This window comes from Mauremys reevesii, linkage group 1 (assembly GCF_016161935.1).
Source record: "Mauremys reevesii isolate NIE-2019 linkage group 1, ASM1616193v1, whole genome shotgun sequence".
Classification (NCBI taxonomy): Eukaryota; Metazoa; Chordata; order Testudines; family Geoemydidae; genus Mauremys; species Mauremys reevesii.
Window position 1 is genome coordinate 321,319,903 of NC_052623.1, and position 21,842 is coordinate 321,341,744.

The 21,842-nt window shown below is 41.2% G+C and overlaps 1 protein-coding gene across 1 annotated transcript in view; it reads right to left on the reverse strand.

Annotated features, from left to right (window-relative positions):
- Nucleotides 1-21,842, reverse strand: part of GRM8 (glutamate metabotropic receptor 8) — a 485,373-nt gene that overhangs the window by 459,700 nt on the left and 3,831 nt on the right. The window contains exon 2 of the mRNA XM_039513552.1: nt 15,512-16,359. Coding sequence (XP_039369486.1) covers nt 15,512-16,021 — 510 coding nt within the window. The 5' untranslated portion in view covers nt 16,022-16,359. The remainder of the gene's footprint in view (nt 1-15,511; nt 16,360-21,842) is intronic.

Here is a 21,842-nt window from a genome sequence, read left to right on the forward strand (position 1 = left end):
CGTGTTCCGCTTGCTGGAGCGCAGCTCCGAGAGCACAGACTCCTCGCCTCACACAGCGATCAGATCCATGACTTCCCTGTCAGTCCATGCTGGGGACCTCTTTCTATTCTGGGATTGCCCGGACTCCTCTGCTGGAGAGCTCTGCATCGTTGCAGGTGCTGCGGAGCTCGCCCCGATGTGCAACCAGAACGTCAGATTCAAACCGCCCAGACAGGAAAATGAATTCAAATTTTCGCGGGTCATTTCCTGTATGGCTGGCCAGAGAATCCAAGCTCGGACTGCTGTCCAGAGCGTCAACAGAGTGGTGCACTGTGGGATAGCTCCCGGAGCTACTAAGTTCGATTAGCATCCACACCAAGCCTAATTCGAGCTAGCCATGTCGAATTTAGCGTTACTCCACCTGCCGGGGTGGAGTACCAAATTCGAACTAAAGAGCCCTCTAGTTCGAATTAAATGGCTTCCTGGTGTGGACGGTTGAGCGGTTAGTTCGAATTAACGCTGATAAATTCGAATTAAAGTCCTAGTGTAGACCAGGCCTTAGAGTAAAATGAAGTTACAGACAAGAGAAAGTCAGATTTCTCCCTTCTTTTTTTCCCCCCATTAGCAGTATCATTCTGACCCAACTCCCCATGGCAGGCCTAAGTGAAAATCTTTTACCTCTCTGTCCCATTAGCGCTCAATCTTCTCAACAAGCAGTATTTTCCCTCACCCCCATGAGGTTGCCTTCCCAGTATACTCCGCTCCCAGCCCCCAACCACAGCATGTATGTGGTCCCCCTCATTACTCAAATTCCAGCTCCTCCTTCTGAGATTCAGCACCTGCTGCCTCCACAAGCTGAGACCAGGTAGAGCAAGGGTGGGCAAACTTTTTGGCATGAGGGCCACATCTGGGTACGGAAATTGTCTGGCGGGCCACAAATGCTTGTGAAATTGGGGGTTGGGCTGTGGGGGTGGTAAGGGCTCTGGCTGAGGGTGTGGGATCTGGGATGGGGCCAGAAATGAGAAGGTGGGAGGGGGCTCTGGGCTGGGGCAGCAGGTTGGTGTGCTGGCAGGGAGGGAACGAGGCTCCAGCTGAGGGTGCGGGCTCTGGGGCAGGGCTGGGGATGAGGGGTTTTGGAGTGCAGGAGGGTGCTCTGGGCTGGGACCAAGGGGTTCAGAAGGCGGGAGGGGGAGATCAGGGCTGAGGCATGGGGGTGGTCGGGGTGCAGCCTCCAGGAGCCGCACGGAGTGGGGCAAGCCTCTAACCCTATTCCCTGGTGGGAGCTTGAAGGACGGATTAAAAGGTCTGAAGAGCTGGACGCAGCTCTCAGGCCGTAGGTTGCCCGCCCCGAGGTAGAGCCTCACTCATTTATCAGAGCCGGGCCAGGGAACATTTGCCTGAATGTGACTGGAGAATGTTGACTGGAGTATTCTCTTGTGAAGGTGCTGGGAATGGTGGTGATAAAGTAAAATTTTCTTTAAAAAAAATAGGAGGATGACGACGGAAGAGGGACCAACAAGATTAAGAAACAGGCACACACACACCCATATCAATGCATGACCTTCCAGTAAATATATCTAAGACCTTCTTTGCCTTTTATGGTATGGAATCTCAGGCCCTGTTCAAGCCCTCCATGTGTGAAGAAGTTCTGCGTAGAGAGGGGAGCAAGCAGAAGAAACATCCATTCTCCTCTCACAGACAGCATAAAGCTTTTCTGGTTAGGGTCCATATGCAGATCACAGCCCAGAGAAGCATTTTGATGTTCATTGTTCAATTAAACCAAATAGAAATTGTGCCTTTCAGTAAGACTCTTGTATGGCTGACTATTGTTCACTGATAAATGCTACCAAAAGAAGAAACATTTAGCTAGTTAGAAGCCAGTTTATTCCTAAAAGCACAGTGTGCTTCAGAAAAAACAAAACAAAACAAAAAAAAACCACACCTCGGTTATTTTACTAGTTGGCTGTAGCACACAGTAGTGCTTGTTCTCCAATGACCGTCAGAACGCAGGAGGTCAGTAATAATATCGTACAACTGTCACTCTACTACAGCAGACATCCTTCAGAAAAATAAAGCTTCATTATATATATCATTTGGGCTAATAAAAATAAAATCATTGCACTAAAACACTGTCACAGGATCAATGTCTCCTTTAAAAATAAATGTCTTGGCTTCACCTCACATTTATGTAGCAGCAGGAGACCTCTACACTGAGAAAATGTGTATTCTATTGACAAAGTCTCTTAAAAAGCTTTCGCCATGGGATTCATGTTCCAGTTCAGAAGCTGGCCCTTAGTGGACTCTGTACGTTAGCCTTTGGGCCTTGTTTTTGGAATTCTTTGTGAAACTAGCATTTATTTGCACTGTTAAAGAAAATATAAGTGACAGGGGAAATAATTCAGTGAATTGTGCTGTATTTATATTATTATGGACAGGATCTCATGGGAAAAAAAAATCAGCTTTGAAAGAGTATGTAATGGGGTGGCACCCACCTCTCACAAGCGGCCCCTGGTCGACTGTGTGCATGCCTGCAGTATTCTCAATTTCTCAGCTCACCATGCCCCTTGTCAGCCACTGCATGTGTCAGGCAGGTCTCCAGTGACTCAGTCCTCTGGCCAAGGCACCCACAGTCCATGTGCAAACAAACCCCTCCTGGAGTACTCTCTCCAAATGTCCTGCAGCCCTCCCTGGGCTCAGTTCTTTAATGGTCCAACCGGGTCCATCATGGTACCCCTCTGTTGGAAACATCTCTTTAGCTCTCCCCAGGCTCCCATCCTCAATCTGACCAACAGGACCTATCTCAGAATCCTAGCTGGTAGCTTATGTGCATCCTGCTCTGGGGTGGAGCCGCATCCCGCAGGGCTTCCTCCCTGGAGGCTCTTCACATGCCCTTTAGTTCTCTAACCCCAGCTGGGCAAGTCTCAGTAAAGTCCCCTTCCAGGGGACTAACAGGTCTACATGAGAAAGCAGCAGACAGTCCTGTGGCACCTTATAGAGTATTGGACGTATTGGAGCATGAGCTTTCGTGGGTGAATACCCACTTCGTCGGATGCATGAGGTCTACATGAGGTCATTTCCCTGGGCCTGTCTAAACTCCCTTCTCTCAGGCTGTAGGGGGTGAAGGGATCCAGGCCCTCCCACTACTCGGGGTCCCAGCCCAGGGATCCTCTAAGTAGACGCCTTCGGCCATGTCCCTTTAACTAACTGCTTTTCCCAGGTCCACTTCCCCATAGCCCATCTTAATCGAGTCCTGGCAGCCAGCCAGAAACTATCCCTTTGCTTCCCAGGTCCATGCCAGCAACTACCTGCCTTAACCCGTGCAGCCTGCCAGGAGCACCTCTTGCTCCCCCAGACCCTGTTAGCAGACTGAACTCACTCTAGCCCTGCAGCTTCTTTTATATGAGCATGCTAGACCCTCATTGGCTGCTTCCTGAAGTCTCTATGATTGGCTGCTTCCCCTGCAGCCACTCTAGCCTGCTTGGAGGACCTCTCCACTGCTCCTTTCTTGGGATGGATGTGGTAGGACTCTGAGCCTTCCAGCAGGGGGCCTTTGGGCCTAGTCCACTCTGTCACAGGGTAAAAGAGAGCTTTCCACCTGTGCAGAGTCCTTCATCTGAGAAAAGAAAAACAAAACAAACCACATTGTCCCATTTGCCATGGGGATGTCAGAAGAAAATTAGAGCATTGGCCTTTCTTTACAACCTCTTTGTAAGATGTTCAGATACACAGGTTGATATACACATGGAATGATATAGAAACCTGAACATCTTAGATTTATTTACAACAACAACAACAAAACCATGTTATAAAAATTGAGCCTCACATGACCTTTCTATATTATTAACTATTATAGAGATTAGGAAAGTGAGGCACAAAGAGGTTGAGTAATTTGCCCACAGTCACATAGTGAATCAGTGGCAGACCTGGGAATATAACCCAAACGTCCTGACTGCTAGGCCTTTTCTGTATCCACTAGTCACTACTACCTTCAGCTATGGATAAGAAATATTAGAACTTTAGAAGCATAAATTACTAATATACTGTAAAATACAAATGTATCAGGTTGATTTTGCACTCCCTTGCCTTGAACATCTTAGCACAAATTAAAATTGATGCTAATCACTCTGAACAGTTTTCATGGAATCTGGAAATCCATTATTTCCTCTGGCTGCAGTTAAAATATTTCCAAACTATTTCATTATTGATAGTTGTAAAGTATTTGCTGTACACTTCAGTTATCTATACTGTTGCCCTGGTATTTGCTTTCTCTCCCATGACACTTACACTTGTCACTGACAGCATAATCACAGTTGAATCTTAGGGTGTTCTAAGGTGATCCAGGTATCTATTACCATGGAAACATAAAGAGATATAAAAGCTGTTTTATGTAAAGGCAGCAGAACTGTCAAAAACAAGGGGGGGAATCAAATTTTCAATGGCATATTCTAACCAATAATAGGCAAGATGTTCAGGCATGAAATAGACACGGGCTTGTAATAAGGTAGAGAAAATACTGTAAAAATAAAAGCTGTGTTGGCTATGGCTTCCTTTTATAATTAAATATTTTCAGAAATTGAAAATATCTAGAAAACAACTAACGACAAATCTGTTCATCTTAAAAAGTTGATTTTAAACCCTTTTTTTAAATGGGGGGGAAATAAAGAAAAATTTTCTCACATCTCAGATAAGATTTTTTTCTAGCTTGGTTTTAACTACAGAGGGGGAAAATCATCTCATCCTAATTAATTTTAAGTAGCTAATTAGTTCAACTATCCTGCTGCAGAAAATATTAATGACAAATACAGGCTGATACAGTAAACTGAACACTAGTATGGTTTAATCACCATATTTTGATGAGTATGCCAATATCTTGGGTAGATTTCTAGAGCTTGCTCTTACTCCCATCAAAGTTAATGGCCAAACTCTCCTTGACAAGAGGAGTAGGCCTTTTATAAATTTCAGAAACCATGCCCTAAATACTGTAGCCAGGTTTGGATGGGTCTGGCACCTACATAGAGTCTCTGAAGTCAATGAGACTTCACAAGGTCACAAATAACCCCCCTGTGGATTCAGGATCAGGGCTACACAATTCAAATTGCCACCAAAGGGCATATATTTTCTTCAAACCAACTTAGAATCATAGAATATTAGGGTTGGAAGGGACCTCATGACATCATCTAGTTCAACCCCCTGCTCAAAGCAGGACCAATCCCCAGATTTTTACCCCAGTTACCTAAATGGCCCCCTCAAGGATTGAACTCACAACCCTGGATTTAGCAGGCCAATGCTCAAACCACTGAGCTATCCCTCCCCCCAACTTCTGATCATGGAGGATATACACACAGGACATCCAGATATATTGATATGTGGGCCATATTGGGCAGGGCTCTATACAGGTGCAGTCCCTATATTCCATTTAGTTCCGGGACTGCGCCTTCCTATCACTCATTGGGGACCTGCCTGGGCAATCAGGGAGGGATTGAGACACTGTCCTGATTATTGTTCCCACTGCGACTATGTGCCCAATGCAAGTGGCAAAAAGTCACAAATGAGTCATTTGAATACACACACACACTCACATATCATGCATGTCTTAATCAATGTCACAGTAGGAGCAGCACAAGGCTGACAGCTGAGGGTATTCATGCGAAACAACACAAGGCAAAGAAATTGCCAGAACATGCTTGGAGAACTGCAATTTCAAGCTTTGTGTTTATTTGCAAAAAAAAATGCCTCCGGAATTTCTGGACAATTATATGTAAACCCAAAACAGAAGCTCCTGAAAATCACCTGCCTTATAGATACATATGCATATAATCCACATAAGGTAAACATGTATAAAGTAAATATTATGGGCCAAATTCCTTTCATACAACAAGAGGCAGCTGAAGTCAATAGGGTTGCACTAGTGTAACAAGGAGAATTTGTCTGTACAGGGTAAATAAGGCCTCTATTGTTTAAACAAAAATATTTTAAAGGTATATTTTGGCAAAAAAATAGAAAGCCTAACATGCCAGTTCTCCAAGCATATTGTCCACCCATCTTGATTCACACGCAAACCATTGTCCCTGGGCTGCTCCCACGGTGACATTGACTAGGACATGTGTGAAAGCGACAGATGGAGTGGCACTGGGAAGATTAGGGATAGCTTGAGATTTTTAGATGGGAGGAAACCAGTGTAGGCAAATGTCTCTATTTTCCGTCAGACTTTAACCATTCAATATAGATTCAGACATTTTAAAGAATACTAGTCTTAAATGCATGGACCAACACATTTATTTGAGCATAAGCTTTCATGGGCTAAAACCCACTTCATCGGATGCATAGAATGGAACACACAGAAGATATTTATACATATAGAGAACATGAAAAGGTGGGAGTAGCCATACCAACTGTAAGAGGCCAATCAATTGAGATGAGCTATCAGCAGCAGGAGAGAGAAAAAAACCATTGAAGTGATAATCGAGATGACCCATAGAAGGTGTGAGGAGGATATTTTAGCATGGGGAAATAGATTCAATTAGTGTAATGACCCAACCATTCCCAGTCTCTGTTCAAACCTAAGTTAATTGTATCTAATTTGCATATTAATTCAAGTTCAGCAGTCTCTCTTTGGAGTCTGTTTTTGAAGTTTTTTGTTGCAAAATTGCCACCTTTAAGTCTGTCACTGAGTGGTTAGAGAGGTTGAAGTGTTCTCCCACTGGTTTTTGAATGTTATGATTCCTGATGTCAGATTTGTGTCCATTTATTCTTTTACGTAGAGACTGTCCGGTTTGGCCAATGTATATGGCAGAGGGGCACTGCTGGCACATATCAACGTGATATGCTAACCGGCAATCAGCCCAGGAGAGAGACAGACACTAAATGGTCTTTATAGACTGCATAGAAGCCTCCATGGCAGACAGCTGAGAAATGGAGATTTTGGCCTGCAATAAACAATGCGCCCAAAAATATCTCCTCCCATTCACCAGGGGAACTAGTGACCTTTGACCTACCAAAACACTGGAGGGACCCTGATCTCATCCCATCTCCCCAGTTTCCCCAGCCACCATGCATGGGGGCGGCAAAAAATGTTATTTTAGAGCTGCAGCAGCTCTGGTGGCAGCCTCAGCTGGGGAACATCTGCACTGGGATCCATAGGATTAGGTAGCTGCGCAGCTCATTTACTCTATTGCCTTGAGCACGTCCTTGTCTGCCACTGCAGGTTGTCTCCTTTCCCCATTGTTCACAAACAGAACATCCCCAGCATCAGTTTACACAGCCATACGGAGCTATCAAACTCATTACCATGGAAACCAGGCACAGGATTTGGCCCTGTGTGTGTAAGTAACACATGCAAACAGCCAGGCTGACAAGTTCTTCAAGGTTCACAATGTTATATAAGTTCCCTACAGCTTGCCCGGAGATGGAGTGATAGAGCACCTCTCAGCAGCGAGGAGGCTCTGAGGGAGGGATAGGCTATTGAAGATCCTGTATTCATGACAGCCAGAAGAGTGTGGAGGTGGGAGAAGGAACAGAAAGCTCTTTCCATTTTACAGCTGCAAGAATGAAATGGAGCTTCAAGTGTTTTCAATACTGCCCAGCCAGATGTTGCTATGGGAGCTGGAGCCACCATGCAGGATGATGGACAGTAGCCACAGAGAACGTCCAATACCCTTCCCTACTGAGCAGCTGTGGATGGAAGGGGAGATTCCCTCACTGGTAGATTCCCTAATCTCACCTTTTGCATCTCCCTATCTCTGTCTGGTAAAGTTTTCAAACTCTGCAAATTTGTTTTCAATATAAAAATTGAGTTGACACCTAGATACCCCACATTAGAAATGCTCAACAGAGATGCAGAACCCACACTTTCTCTGTTGGAAGAATAAGGGATGCTATGCTATAAGGCAGAAGTGCCTGCCTTATACCTGTAGACAGTAATAAGACCTACCCTTACCACCAGAAACCCTAAACCTTGGAATAAAAAATAAATGCACACTGTGCTCTAGTCTTCACTCAGGAGCCATGACATCATATTGTTGTAATCCACCCTTCTTCTCCCCACCAACAAAAAAATCCTCTCTAATGTTCGTTATCCCACTTTGAAGCTCTTTGGGGCAAGAGCCATGGCTGAGATCTTCACCATCACTCCAGACCTTTTATATTGAGTAAAAGAGCCAGAGTAGCCTACAATCCGGAGGGTGCATAGGTGACTTAAATCCATTTAGACCCACCTCCCCCTGGGCTGTGAGTTCTCAAAGGCGCAGTTTAGAATCTCACCCCATGTCCTATTTGTACTGTGAAATCCCCAGCCAATTTCAGGAACTGAAAAAGAAAAAATAGATATCAATTAATCCTGGGCTAAAAAGGATGTTGATATATTGGAGGGGGTTCAGAGAAGAGCTAAGAGAATGATTAAAGGATTAGAAAACATGCCTTAGATTGTGCTTTTTGGGTCTATCACTATATTTACATAACAAAGACAGTTAAGGGGTGACTTGATCACATTCTGTAAGTACCTACATGGGGAAAAATATTTGATAATAGGCTTTAATCTCGCAAATGAAGGTAGGATAAGATCCAAAGGTTATGTTAATAAATATTAACATTTTATATGTTAAACTCTCAGAATTCTTGTATATGTTAACCAAAATCCTTTTATGTTGTGTATCTATAAATTTAGTCCCCTGAATGTATGAAGCTGAAAAGTGCTGTCCTTAAACTGAATTTAGGACATGAAAATGCTCAGGAATACATGTAATTAAGTACTGGGCTGCCTGCACCTAAATATCCCCTGCACCTCTGAGTCTGTGAGAGTCCAGACATCCAGGGAAAAAGCTTCTCAAAACTAATGAAGGGACCTACAAAAGTATATTGCAGTAAACTAGACTGGGTAATTAATATAACCCAATTATGCTTTGTAATTGATAAGGGATATTTATTACCACAGATGTTTTCTATGATTTATGAAGTAATGACCCATTGGAAGATGCTAGGATGTCTTAGCACAACAGGTGTTTTGAATACTAATGGAATTGGAAGTCCTTTAGCCTGTCAATCACATAAGATAAGATATCACAAAAGAAATTCCATTAATAATTAGCTCAGCTGAGATACTCAAAACAGTATCTATTATGTGAAAGTATTTTTTTTTCTCCAACAGGAATTTCTTTGCCTCACACCCTATAAAAGGAAAGAGGTTTGGAAAGGGAGATTGGGAATGAACACTGACAGAATTCCTCCAGTTACAGAGGGAAGGAACAGAATGCCATCCTTTCATCATTCACAGAAGGTGGTGACCTATGTTTTCTTTCTGTGTCCTGTGTAGTGCTCTATTAATCTTCGATTAATAATTCCATGTGAGCCTGTTATTTTTGACATCTTGCATTGTTATTAAAGTCAAGCATGCAACAGTTGGAAGTTGAAGCTTGATAAATTTGGGCTAGAAATAACGGCACACATTTTTAACAGTGAGGGTCGTGAACCATTGGAACAATTTGCCAGGGTCCTGATGGATTCTCCGTCACTGGCAATTTTTAAATCGAGATTGGATATTTTTCTAAAAGTTAAGCTCTTGTTCAAACAGGAGTTATCTGGGGGAAGTCTTGTGGTCTGTGATCTATAGGAGGTCAGACTCGACCAGTGACCCTTTCTGGCATTGGAATCTATGGGTATGTCTACACTTTAAGCTGGAGGTATTATCAGGGGCGGCTCCAGGCCCCAGCATGCAAGCGTGTGCTTGGGGCGGCAAGCCACGCGGGGCGCTCTGCCGACGCCACGAGGGCAGCAGGCAAGCTGCCGTGGGAGGTCCGCTGAAACCGCGGGACCAGCGGACCGTCTGCAGGCAAGCTGCCAAAGGCAATCTGCCTGCCATGCTTGGGGCAGCAAAATGCCTAGAGCCGCCCCTGGGTACGATTCGCAGCTCGAGAAGACATATTCCTAGTAGCTCTCAGCAAACTGGCACAAGAATGGCTCCTTGGTCTGGAAATCACACACCCCAGCACGAAGTGTAAATGTACCCTATGTTTCTAACCATAATCTTTCACATCCTCTCCCTTCCTACAAAGATAAAGACAAGACAAAGTTTGCACCAAGCACCTTGATTAGTATAGAGTGCAACAACAAGCAACCTCATTGCAACAGCTGGGATCTAACACCTAGTCTAATCTAGTCTAACTCAACCTAGTCTAACAGCTGGCAGAAAAGAAGAAGAAAAAAAACACCCCCATATGATATTGGTGGAGATATACAAACATAAAAAAAACCAGAACTGTAGCTTGTCTAATTTGTCAGGAGACTGGCTGAGGATAATGGCCTCTCTCTTTGGTCCCCAATTTGCTTGCTTCTTGCAAAGGAACTGAGACAGAAGGATCCTATGAATATCAATCAGTTTACGTTGCCAACCAAATCATCAGCTAGGCTTATCGACCTGTGTGGTTTATGTTGTTGAATCAATATTTTTTTTAAATTGAGCAACAGCAGCATAAAAACCCCAGCTACTGTTCAGAATCTTTTTGTAACCACTTTATACATATATAAATATAGTCATACTTGGACTATCTAATATATGGCCCATAATTTCATCACAGATTTCCACTTGATAAATTGCACGTGCAGATCTAGCAAAGTATGCAACCCTTGCATTTAGTAGCTCCAGAGTGCACAAGTAATATTGGACTTCAGACTACAGGTTCAAGCTGTTAAGTAGAACTGTTATGATTGGAATATGGGTGAATAACACGTATCTTGAAAATAGTGTGCAACACAGATTTGTATGGTGGTGATCACTGACTTTAATAAAGTTACATAGATTTCATCAGCTGAGCATCTGGCCCCATATGTAGCGACATTTACTAAGCACTAATTTCTTATCTAGAATACAAACTTCTTGGGACAAGGACTATGGGCCTTATGCTCAGCTCTGAAGCTATGTTGATTTTCACCAGCTGAGAATCTAGCCCCAAGTCTTCCTGTAAAGTATCATGAACCCCTATGGTGTTATATTAATGGTAAATAATAATAATTATTATGTTTCTATTCTGCTTGCATAAAATCACTGGGAATATTTCCTAAAATGGCACTGAAATAGGGTCTGATCCTGAAGCCTTTAATCAAGCAAGTTGTCCCACTCATGTAAATGGGGCTACTCATGTAAGGGTCACAGAATCAGACCTTTTGAGTCCAGTCCAAAGTGCAAACATTAAAAATCATCCTATGTAATTTGTACATTAAGGGCACTTGTGCAGGGTCTATAATTAAATGTAAGAGAGATGTCTCCTTCTTTCACCAGCAACTGTGTTACATCAATTAAATGAGTAAATAGGAGCTTTCCCCAGAGGGGTGCCATGTGACGCTATATTGATTAAGTCTGCAGCGGAACGTTATTTGCAATCTTATTGCATAATGGAAATCAGGAGTTAGCTGTCATGGCTTCAGAAGACAAATTACTGGCATCTGAGACAATTCATAGGTTTCTTTCCTTCTAGCTGCTCTCAATTCACAGCTAATACATGTCTTACAAGGCTTAGTTTCTTAAATCAGTCTACTACATTGTCTTCAATAGTAACAAAGAGTGGAAGTGGTAATCTAGGTGACTCTGCATTAAGAAAAGCATTAAAGTGACCATTACTTCAGAGCTATGCATTATTTAATAGGTTAACCACTTCAAAAAGGGCATCAATTAAAAAGAGATACATTCAACAGCCAGTGTGATTATTACCAGTAAAGACGGGAATTCAACCAGGCATAACTCAAAAGAATAAAAGGCTGTTATCAATATAGAATATTTTAAAATCTCATTTGTGTACCTTGACTTTCACAGTTAGCAAATAATTTGACCGGTGCAAGTCTCATGCTCTCAAATTTTCATAGTGACTGTGGCCTGAGATCAATCCGTTGCCTACAACACAGACTTAACAAGTCTCCAGTGCACAGGCTGCTTCTCAGCTGAAGTGTAAAGCCAGAAGAAAGGACAGAAAGAAATCCCCCTTAAAACGATTGAAAACATATTCTACTCCAGCTTCAGAGTCCCTCAAGAAGACATTCAAGTTCTACTAGGGTGACCAGATGTCCCAATTTTATAGGGACAGTCCTGATATTCAGGGCTTTGTCTTATATAGGATTATCCCCCACCCCCTATCCTGATTTTTCAGACTTGCTAGCTGGTCACTCTAAATTCTACTCAAATTCCTTCCTTTCTTATGATTTTTTCAACAGTCAAACATGCACCAAAATTAATAAATAACAAGGAAGACAATAGTTTTCAAAACAGTTATAGTAAGCACATTGTTGTAGCCATGTTGGTCCCAGGATATTAGAGGGACAAGGTGAGTGAGGTAGTATCTTTTATTGGACCAGCTTCTGTTGCTGAGAGAGACACACGCTTTCAAGCTACATGGAGCTCTTCTTTGGGTCTGGGAAAGGTACTCAGAGTGGGGAGGGCCCCAGAGCCATGCTCCTGCCTGAGCCTGAATGTCTACAATGCAATTTTATAGCCCCAGAGTCCGTGACACTCTGGGTATGTCTATGTTGTGATAAAAGACCCTGTGGCACAGCCACACTGGCCCAGGTCAGCTGGCTGCAGGGCTATATAACTGCGGAGTAAACATTTGAGCTCAATAGTCTCGATAGTACGCAAGTGCTTGTTCCTGCACCACTGAACTCAGTGGGTTTATATGGGTTTCAATGGGCACCAAGTCTTAAGGAAATGAGATAAGATGTTTTAATGGAAGGAATCAGCATGAATATTAACAGGCAATGGAACAGTTTCAGACAGAAGCTACAACCACTGTGTGTACTGGCAGCATCTAGCGTTCAATTTACCATTATCTGTTTACCATCAAGCAGAATTTAAAATTAAATGTTAGCTGACCAATCACTTCCAACTGAGTTTATTGATTAGAATTCATTCATCCGCCCATCCAAATTGACCAGTGTAGATGTGGCAGGCTCACCTTTCAACTGTTTATACCATAGAACATAATAAAGCACACTGAAGACAAAGAATAGTAAGTCAACACAACTCTTGGACTGAAGTGATCTGCCAAAAATGGTAACTAGTCTGAATGGAAAAAATATCACCTTGTGAAATTTACGGGAGAGATTAAGATTTCAAGAGAAGAGATGATGCTTCGCTACACTTCATTTGACTGGACATGCATATCAAATCACTAGTTTATTACAAGCATATATTCCCATTTAGAGAAATTATCTGGTCCTCCTACAGATGGATTTATATTTAAACGTTTTATTTGATTGTCTTGGAAATATGCAAAGTGGGTCAGATCTAGTATTGAAGAACAGAATTAAATACAGAAAGAAGAGTAGCAGTGACAAAAAATAAAGAACATTAAAACATATGGCCAACATGCCGTTCTCTCCTCATTCCAACAGACTTTATTTTTCAGTCATAATCAGTTTATTGACAAAGTACTACTTGTAATGTTTTGGGGTGCTTGTCACAGTAAGACATCATGGGCCTGATGGTCTTTTGTCTTGCAGCTTTGCGTAGTCATTTATACATGTGCGGAGTGAGTGCAAAATGGTATCACATCAGAATAGCAGCATTTTACAACCACTGTGCACAAACATAAATAATACCACAAGGTGCAAAGCAAGAGTGAAGCTGGCCCGAGTATAACTTTCATTTTATTTTTATATTTAACCTCCTTTTTTCACTAAGACCAAATTGAAAATATTTCTAGAAAGGTTTTTGTATCCCATTAGGTGAAGATATGTACCCTCTTTGCAAATTGGGCCTGACCCAAACCCTTTGAAATCATGGAAGCAGGCTCATTTTGCATGCATAATATATAGCCTGTTATATTTTCAGACTTTCTGAGTCAAATTCATCCATGGTGTAATTCAATTTAAGTCAGGGGAGTTAAACCAAGGAGGAATCTGGAAAGTATAGTCTGTAACTAGTTAAACAAAAATTGGACTCATTATGTCCATCCAACAGCTGTGAAATTTCACAAGTTGATAACATCAGGGGACTTTGGAATAGGCCTCATGTGAGAAGGGGGTCACATTATCATTAGCGTGTGACATATCTCATTGAAACTAAAAGGCACAGTCCTAATTCAGCAAGGCACTTCAGCACATGCTTAAACATGTAAGAAATCTGACATCTATTCACTATTAACTTTAAGCACACGTTAAATGTCAATAAAATGTCAATAAAACTTCAGCCCTTAATCACTTTAAGTGCTTTTCTGAATCAGGCCATAGTGCATACCTCCTTTTTATATATAAGTATGTTTATGCCAAGAGATGCTTCTTCCATTTGGAATTTTTAGCACAGTAGATTTTAATAAACTGTATGGTATTACTTTAAATAGCATGATCTATGAGGATGTGAATATATCTGTCTCAAACTGCTCCCCAAAAAACTGTGGAACTAAAGTACTGAAGAGTATATGCCAAGTCTATCTTACATTCTTGACTGCAGCTGCTTGTGTTTCAATTAAAACCTTTACTTTAAGGAATACATGTTTGCAGATACAGGTATGCAACATTTACAGTAACTGCACCACAGCTGAGGATGATGAGTAAATATTTCAAGTGAACTGGCCTAACATTGATCCCAGGCTTTGAACAGTGAGTTCTCAGCTAGCGGGGCAACATACAACAATTGTCCCCTTTTTTGGTCAAAACACTTCCTAGATGAGGATCCATTTGTCCCAATGTGAAGCAGGTACACATCCAATACAAAACACTTGTCTGTGAAAGTATCCCAGGGATTCCCTGTTACGCCTTTCAGCTCTCAGATCTGATGGTAAAATAATACAGGTGGGATAGTCAATTTATAAAACTTCATACCCTTAGAATTTTTGTTTTCAAAATATCCAGCATGATTAGCCTGATTTATGGTCTAGTTACTTGCCAGATACTCACCCCAGGACAGAAAAAATTCTTAAAAGGACAACTCTCTGTTTTCTTTTAGAAAGATCATATATTTAATAATGTTCCTAACGCCTAGCAGATTAGATGAGACTCTATATAGGGGTGTAACTCCTGGCAGAATTTTCCCTTCTAAGAAAACAGTTTCCCTAAGATGAAATTTAACTACTGAGTTCTAGGACCCTTGAAAATACTAAGTTATGAAGCAAACACTGACAACCCTGGGCCAAATCCTGAGCATCTTACATGCATGAGAAGCCCCTTTTGCTCTGTTGCACTCAGTGGCACTATACATGTAATCTGTCCCCTGGACTAAACAGTAGGGCAGTCATAATATTAACAAGAACACAGTTTGAGTGAAATCCCATAGTGTTTGCCCAGGGCTGATGTACTGAATGATTCCTGCAAGATGCTGAGAACTCGCAATGCCTAGTGTAGCCAGCGAGAGTGGAGGGTACTTAGCACTTCGCAAGAGGCACTCCGCATCTCGAAGAATAGTGCCTTCTATCATTGCTCAATGTTTTGTTGGAGAAATAACTAGGCAAGACCTTCTGATTTTGGCCCTTTATTTATGAAAATGGAAATACCACAGTCATATTACGTATTATCATGATGGTTGTTATTTAAATGAAGAGTAGAAAACTTTACCTACCTTAAAAAGTCTTAAAATATTAGCAACCATGATGGATACAGAACTTGCAGCAGCACCTATTACACCTGATATCTTGTCTGGCTTAGTGAAAATAGGCGGGTCTCCATTCGCACATTTCACATCTGAACCATCTTTCTCTATCAAAGCTTGCACAAATGTTAAGGACTGCTCCAATGCATAAGTGTCCCTGGAACAAGTATCTAGGATCCGGACTCCTAAAGTGATATTGGCAAGAAGATCGGGGTCCTTATTGATCTGATCTATTGCATATAACATTGCCTCTAGTCTGTGGATCCCCTTCTCCTTCTTCAGCTCCCCACAAGGCACCCCTCTATCCCCTTTTGCATGGACAGGGAACAGTCCTCCCAAGATGACATCCCCATCCAGTCGAATAGAGTGGGCATATTCCTGGCCATGAGTTCTTTGCATCGTACTGAGTATCCAGTAGAATTTGGCTGTTAATAGGAAGAAACAATGGCAGGAGACGAGCCGCTTTCCTTCGTATAGCATTTTTCCTGAAGATGTTGTTGCTATCCAAGACCCGAAGTTCCTTCTTGCTAAAAGAGGAGGTGGACCATTTGAAGCAGCACCTTCTGAAAGCTACCATCAGTGCCCAATAAGTAACAATAATAAATTGCGCCACAAGTAGAAAATAGATCTCAACAAAAGTTCTTAAAATATGTTTTACAAAAAACGCCCATCAGTACCATGGGTTAATTTGTTTTGTGGTGAGGTGTTTTCAGCTATTGTAGATTGATGTTGAAATATAGATTAATATCTATGGCTCTGATGTTGGGAGGAAGTCAGCGACTCATGTCCTTGCATTTTGCCCTGCAGCTGAGGTACTCCTGAAAAATCAGTGAAAAATATTATTTAGTTCAGCAGTTTTGCACTTGTCAACAGTATTTACTTTGGAATATGAGTTACATTGCATAGGTTTTACTTTCCACATTATGGAAGGGACTAATGCTTGGCCCACTGTGAATTTGAACACCTGGTTGCACTGTACTAAAAGCTGAGAGATTGATGATACCAGCAAAGCAGAAGCAACACTGAGGTAACAAAGCCTAGCTTGATGCTCAGTCAGATCAGTAATTTTTATTTACAATTGCACTGCATTTAGATACAAAGGAACATTTAGATACAAAGACTAAGTACCTCTTTGGGTTTTGTTCTGCAATATATTAAATCTCATAATATATTGTATTGGACCCATCCATCCTATTACAGTCTAAGGCTCTTCCCCTGCAAAGATTTACACTTACTAGTCTCATTGAATTCAGCAGCCTACTAATGTGCATAAAGTTAAGCACACACTTGAGTTTTTTAAGCACTTGATAGTAACGGTGTTACTTCTCTGGCACAACTCATTTTCTGTTCAGTTCCATGTACATCTATAGTGCTCCATAATCAATCATAATTTCAAACTCTGAATATAGTTCATGGGAAAATAGAGTTCCCAAGAAAAAGTTTCACAATATATTTTACCAGATAAGGTATATATTTTTCAGTTATATTTTACTTAATTTGAGGCCCAACATTAACAGGGCCTCCGTTTTGTGCTTGCGGTTTGAGTGGGCAAAATTGGGGTGAAATCCTTGCTTCACTAACACCAATTGAAAAACTCCCATTGATTTGAATGGGGCCAGGAATTCACCCTGTATCTAAAAATTAGAGTGACACTATCTTAAATATTTCTAAGGTACCTATTACCTTGGTATCCAAGCACCAGTAACTAACTTTGTCAACTTGACTTTGTTAGTTTTTTGGACATTTAAATTACCTAATTAGCACCCATATTTTAAAAAGTCTAGCTCTAAATGCATTTTGTTACAAGTACCAAGGATATCATATTGGAGGGGGGAGGGGTTAAGCCCCCTGTCTTAATATGACTTGCTATAATATATTATAAATAAAAATGTGATTCTATAATCCCTTAAACTGATCATCTTCCACTAAATATTATTTTGTTCCTCGATTTTCTCAGAACAAATTTTACTCAAATCACAGAAGCTACAGAAGAATTCTAAAATAATGGATGTTTGAAGGCCTGTGAAAAAGATTGGTTGTGGAGTGTCATCTACATAGAAGTAGCTCACCAAGAGCCGGTAACATAACAAAGACTTGAAATTGAACCATGTATAATTGGTGTGAATAAAAGCAGTGCCATTGGGAATATTAAAGTGCCGAAGTGCATGAAGCACAAAGCTTTCAATGCCTCTAAATATTTAGTTTGTTTGAATTTACTTGGGGATTGAATCTAAATGGACCAAATTCTGTGCCGATTGACATAATCTCATTGGCCTCACTGTAAATATACAAAATATAAATGAGTGGAGGCTTTAGCCCAATTAGTTTACTTCCAGCTTTAAAGACGGTAGGACAAAATTTGCTCTGTTCCAAGTACAAATCTACATTGGATTCAGTTGAGTTGATCCTGATTTACATCAGAGTAACTGAGGGCAGAAATTGGCTCAAAAATATATTGATGAGTACAAGAGAACCATTAACCAATCAGAACTGATCATCTTAAGCGTCCAGAGACTAGAGCGTCTCTACATGATCTAAAGTAATCTACAGAGATACTTCTTTACTGATCCCCTGTTCATTATGAACAGCCAAGTCTTTAGACTATACTTTCTAGCACCACTTTTCAAGAATTTCAGAATCAGTTCTTTGAATTAACAAAATTTAAAACAGCTCATATTTAACAACATGCTGAAATTTTGGAGGCAAGAGTAGAGAATTTTAAAAGTCTCAGAATATTGATAAGAAAACTGCTGCTTTTTTTCCATGTGTCATTTGGCTGCATCGTTAGACCAAAGTCCATTTCTAATGAAGAATATTCTACTCAGAAATTGAAGCGTCAAAAATATGTATCAATCCTTGTACACATGTACAGTGGTAGGTCAAACACAGTGGGCTTGACTTCTAAAGGATTTTTTGGAGTACAAGTGGGCCCAGTAACTTATCTAAGATGAGTAAGTTTAGAATAATTGGAAGGTTAAAGAAATCTCATAATAAGCATTTTGCAATATTACATAATACTTGATTAGTCATCATGCATTCTATCATTAGATATTGTTAATTTTCAAAAAGAAATGTGTATTTCATGTTAATGGCCATAACTTGCCTATAAAATGGAAGGGAAATTCTTTATAAAGTATTAATTTTAAATTTTAATAGATTTAGTCTTATTGTATGTCTTCTAAGAAATCAAAGCTTTTATTATATTGCCTAATTTATTTGTATCACATCACTTTGGATATATTGATTAAATTTTACAACTATGTTGTTGTGAGCCTGTATAGCTAAGTAGAAAGTTTTATTTAAAAACATTTTATTTTTATCAATGATTTTTAGTTATATGAAAAATATTAACCTTCTGTGCTACAAATCCAGACAATTGTGTTTCATGTTCAGAGTTTCCCATTCAAAGTACAATATAATCCTTTTCTGACTGACCATAAATCTGGATTAATCCAAATGTGTTCCCAATTTACCAGGTTTTCATAGTGGTAGTCAGTACTCACTGGGAAATAACTTCAGAGAAGAAATGTACACATCTCCTCAGCACTGAGCATATAGATTCAAGAGGAAGTGCATCACAGAGCTTCACTTCAAGTCAACATAAAAGATCACAGGTTGCTTGCTCTTAATTGCCTTAAAATTGTATCTGGTAGTAACTGAATTTAAGTCCTTTTTAAAGCAAAGTTTACAGTACAAATTTCCATAGATTATCATGTACATTCATTTTAATACATAAGTAGGTGGGGTTAGGGTGGAGGTGGAAGCTTTTATCATCGAACTAGGATAATGTTTAACTTCTGAAAGTACTTCCTTCAGCAATCACCCAGATCTTTAAGAATATTACTATTTCTTGTTTGGTAAAGCATGGCTATAAAAGATTCAGGCTCAGTACAAACTGGAGTTCAGTGTTGCACTACGCAAGGTCTCATAAATACTGCAATGACAGTGTGTGCACATGCGCACTATGTAATAGGACTGTTCATTATTCTGATCACAAACGCATTACTTCTACACTAGTCAGTCTCGTTACTGGAGTTCATTAATATAAAGAACTCTAAATAATAAGCTGAAATGATAAATAGTGAAATGGGTTAGGCAGTGGCTTTATTTTGGTAACAAAACTACTGAAAGAGTGACCTTTAATTTACAGTAGTGTCAGCTAAAATGAATACAAATATCGTGACGAGATCCTCCCACAAAAAATATTCTTAAAATCACATATGCCCACGCTGTGATTTCAAGTAGCACTCTATGCATTACAAATAGGGAAATATGTTTCCTCTAGTTCAGTGGTTTTCAAACTTTTTTCCTGCTGACCCAGTTGAAGAAAATTGTTGATGCCCGTGACCCAACAGAGCTGGGGGTGAGGGGTTTGGGGTGTGGGAGGGGCTCAGAGCTGGGGCAAAGAGTTGGGGTGCAGGGGTGAGGCCAGGAATGAGGGGCATGGGGTGCAGGAGGGTTGTCTGGATTGTGGGGGGGGCTCAGGGCTGGGGCAGAGGATTGGGGTACAGGAGGGGGGTCAGGGCTCAGGGCTGGGTGTGCAGGCTCTGGGGTGGGGCTGGGGATGAGGGGCTTGGGATGGAGGAAGGGACTCCTGGTTTGTGGGGCTCAAGGCTGTGGCAGGGGATTGGGGCACAGGATTACCTCGGGCAGCTCCCAGTCAGCGGTGCAGTGGAGGTGCTAAGGCAGGCTTCCTGCCTGTCCTGGCACCACGGACCACACTGCACCCTGGAAGCAGCCAGCAGCAGGTCTGGCTCCTAGGCGGAGGCATGCAACCGGCTCCCCGTGGCTCTTGCTCGCAGGCACTGCCCGCCCAGCTCCCACTGGCCAGTGCTTGGGCAGGGGCAGCACACGGAGCCCCGTGGCTCCCCCGCCTAGGAGCTGGACCTGCTGCTGGCCGCTTCCGGGGTGCAGTATGGTGTCAGAACAGGTAGAGACTAGCCTGCCTTATCCAGGCAGCACCGCTGATGGGACTTTTAATGGCCAGGTCGGTGGTGCTGACCAAAGCCATCGCGACTCAGTGCCTTACATTCCACGACCCAGTACTGGGTTTGAAAACCACTGCTCTAGTTTCATGGATCTTTATCTCAATGACCTATTAGACAGTTTAAGAGACATGACTCTTTACCGGGGCTGTGTGAAAAGAGCACGTTTTTTCTATAAGAAAATATTGACAATTATGTTTGAGGCCATTTCACATTTCCCTGATTTCACTTTTCACAGCATTTTGAAGAGTTGATGAGGTTTTCATTAAAATCGTATCAAAATTTTGTTTTTAAAAAAGAATATTTTTGAGAAAAAGAGAGGCTATTTTTCTCAAATTTATCTTCTTTTCAAGTGATAACACACAAAATTGTTCAGATTTATGAAAAATTGATTTGATTTCATAAAATGAAAATGTAAAAATCTTTCATTTCAAAATTTTGGGGAGAGGATGTTGCAAGTATTTTTTACTTTCCTCTTTATAATATGAAAATAAGATATTTATAGTAACAGACTGTTATCTTCCTAGTTTTTATGCGAACACTCATATTTTCCTGGGAAATATTTTCTCTTATACTGCACTATATTCAGTGATGAGAAAATATGCAAAGAGGACTATATAGCACATAAAAGTGTTGCCAGGTGAACACAACAATTTGAGTTTCATATAAAAGCAGATACATTGTTAACAAAAAGAATCAAAGTGGATTGTGGAAGTCTCAGCCCCTGACTCTTAAAACCCTAACTTGAAGGAGTACTTTAGGTTCTGGAACTGGGGGTGCTGCTGCACCCCCAGGTTCAAGTGATTTCTATCATATACAGGGTTTACAGTTTGGTTCAATGGCCCTCAGCCACCCGCTATACAAAATGTTCCAGCACCCCTAAGGAGTACTCAGTCCTATGAGTAAGGATTTTATCACTTCTTCCTGCTGAGGGAACCCTTTACACAATAAAAAAACAAGGCAAGTTACCATCAGCGTCCAGTCCACATGAACTATTTTTTCATCATACGGCATGGGAGAAATGTCTCAGATCAGTCTATTTCAGACTCTTTTCAAGGCAACATCAAGTACCACCAGAGCTTCTGCCTTTACATCCTACCCTGTGAATCTCCATCTTTTAAACAAGCTATCTTTAAAAATCAAAACAAATCCTCTCCGAGTGTGGGCCTAATAAAAGCTTAATGCTAATACATAAATCTTCCAAAGGAAAATCATAGTAAGCACTTCTCTCTGTTTCTGACTGATCTTACAACTGAACAAACTATCAATAGTCACACCTTTCAGACTTGATTTTTCACCCCTGGTCTAACAGGTGA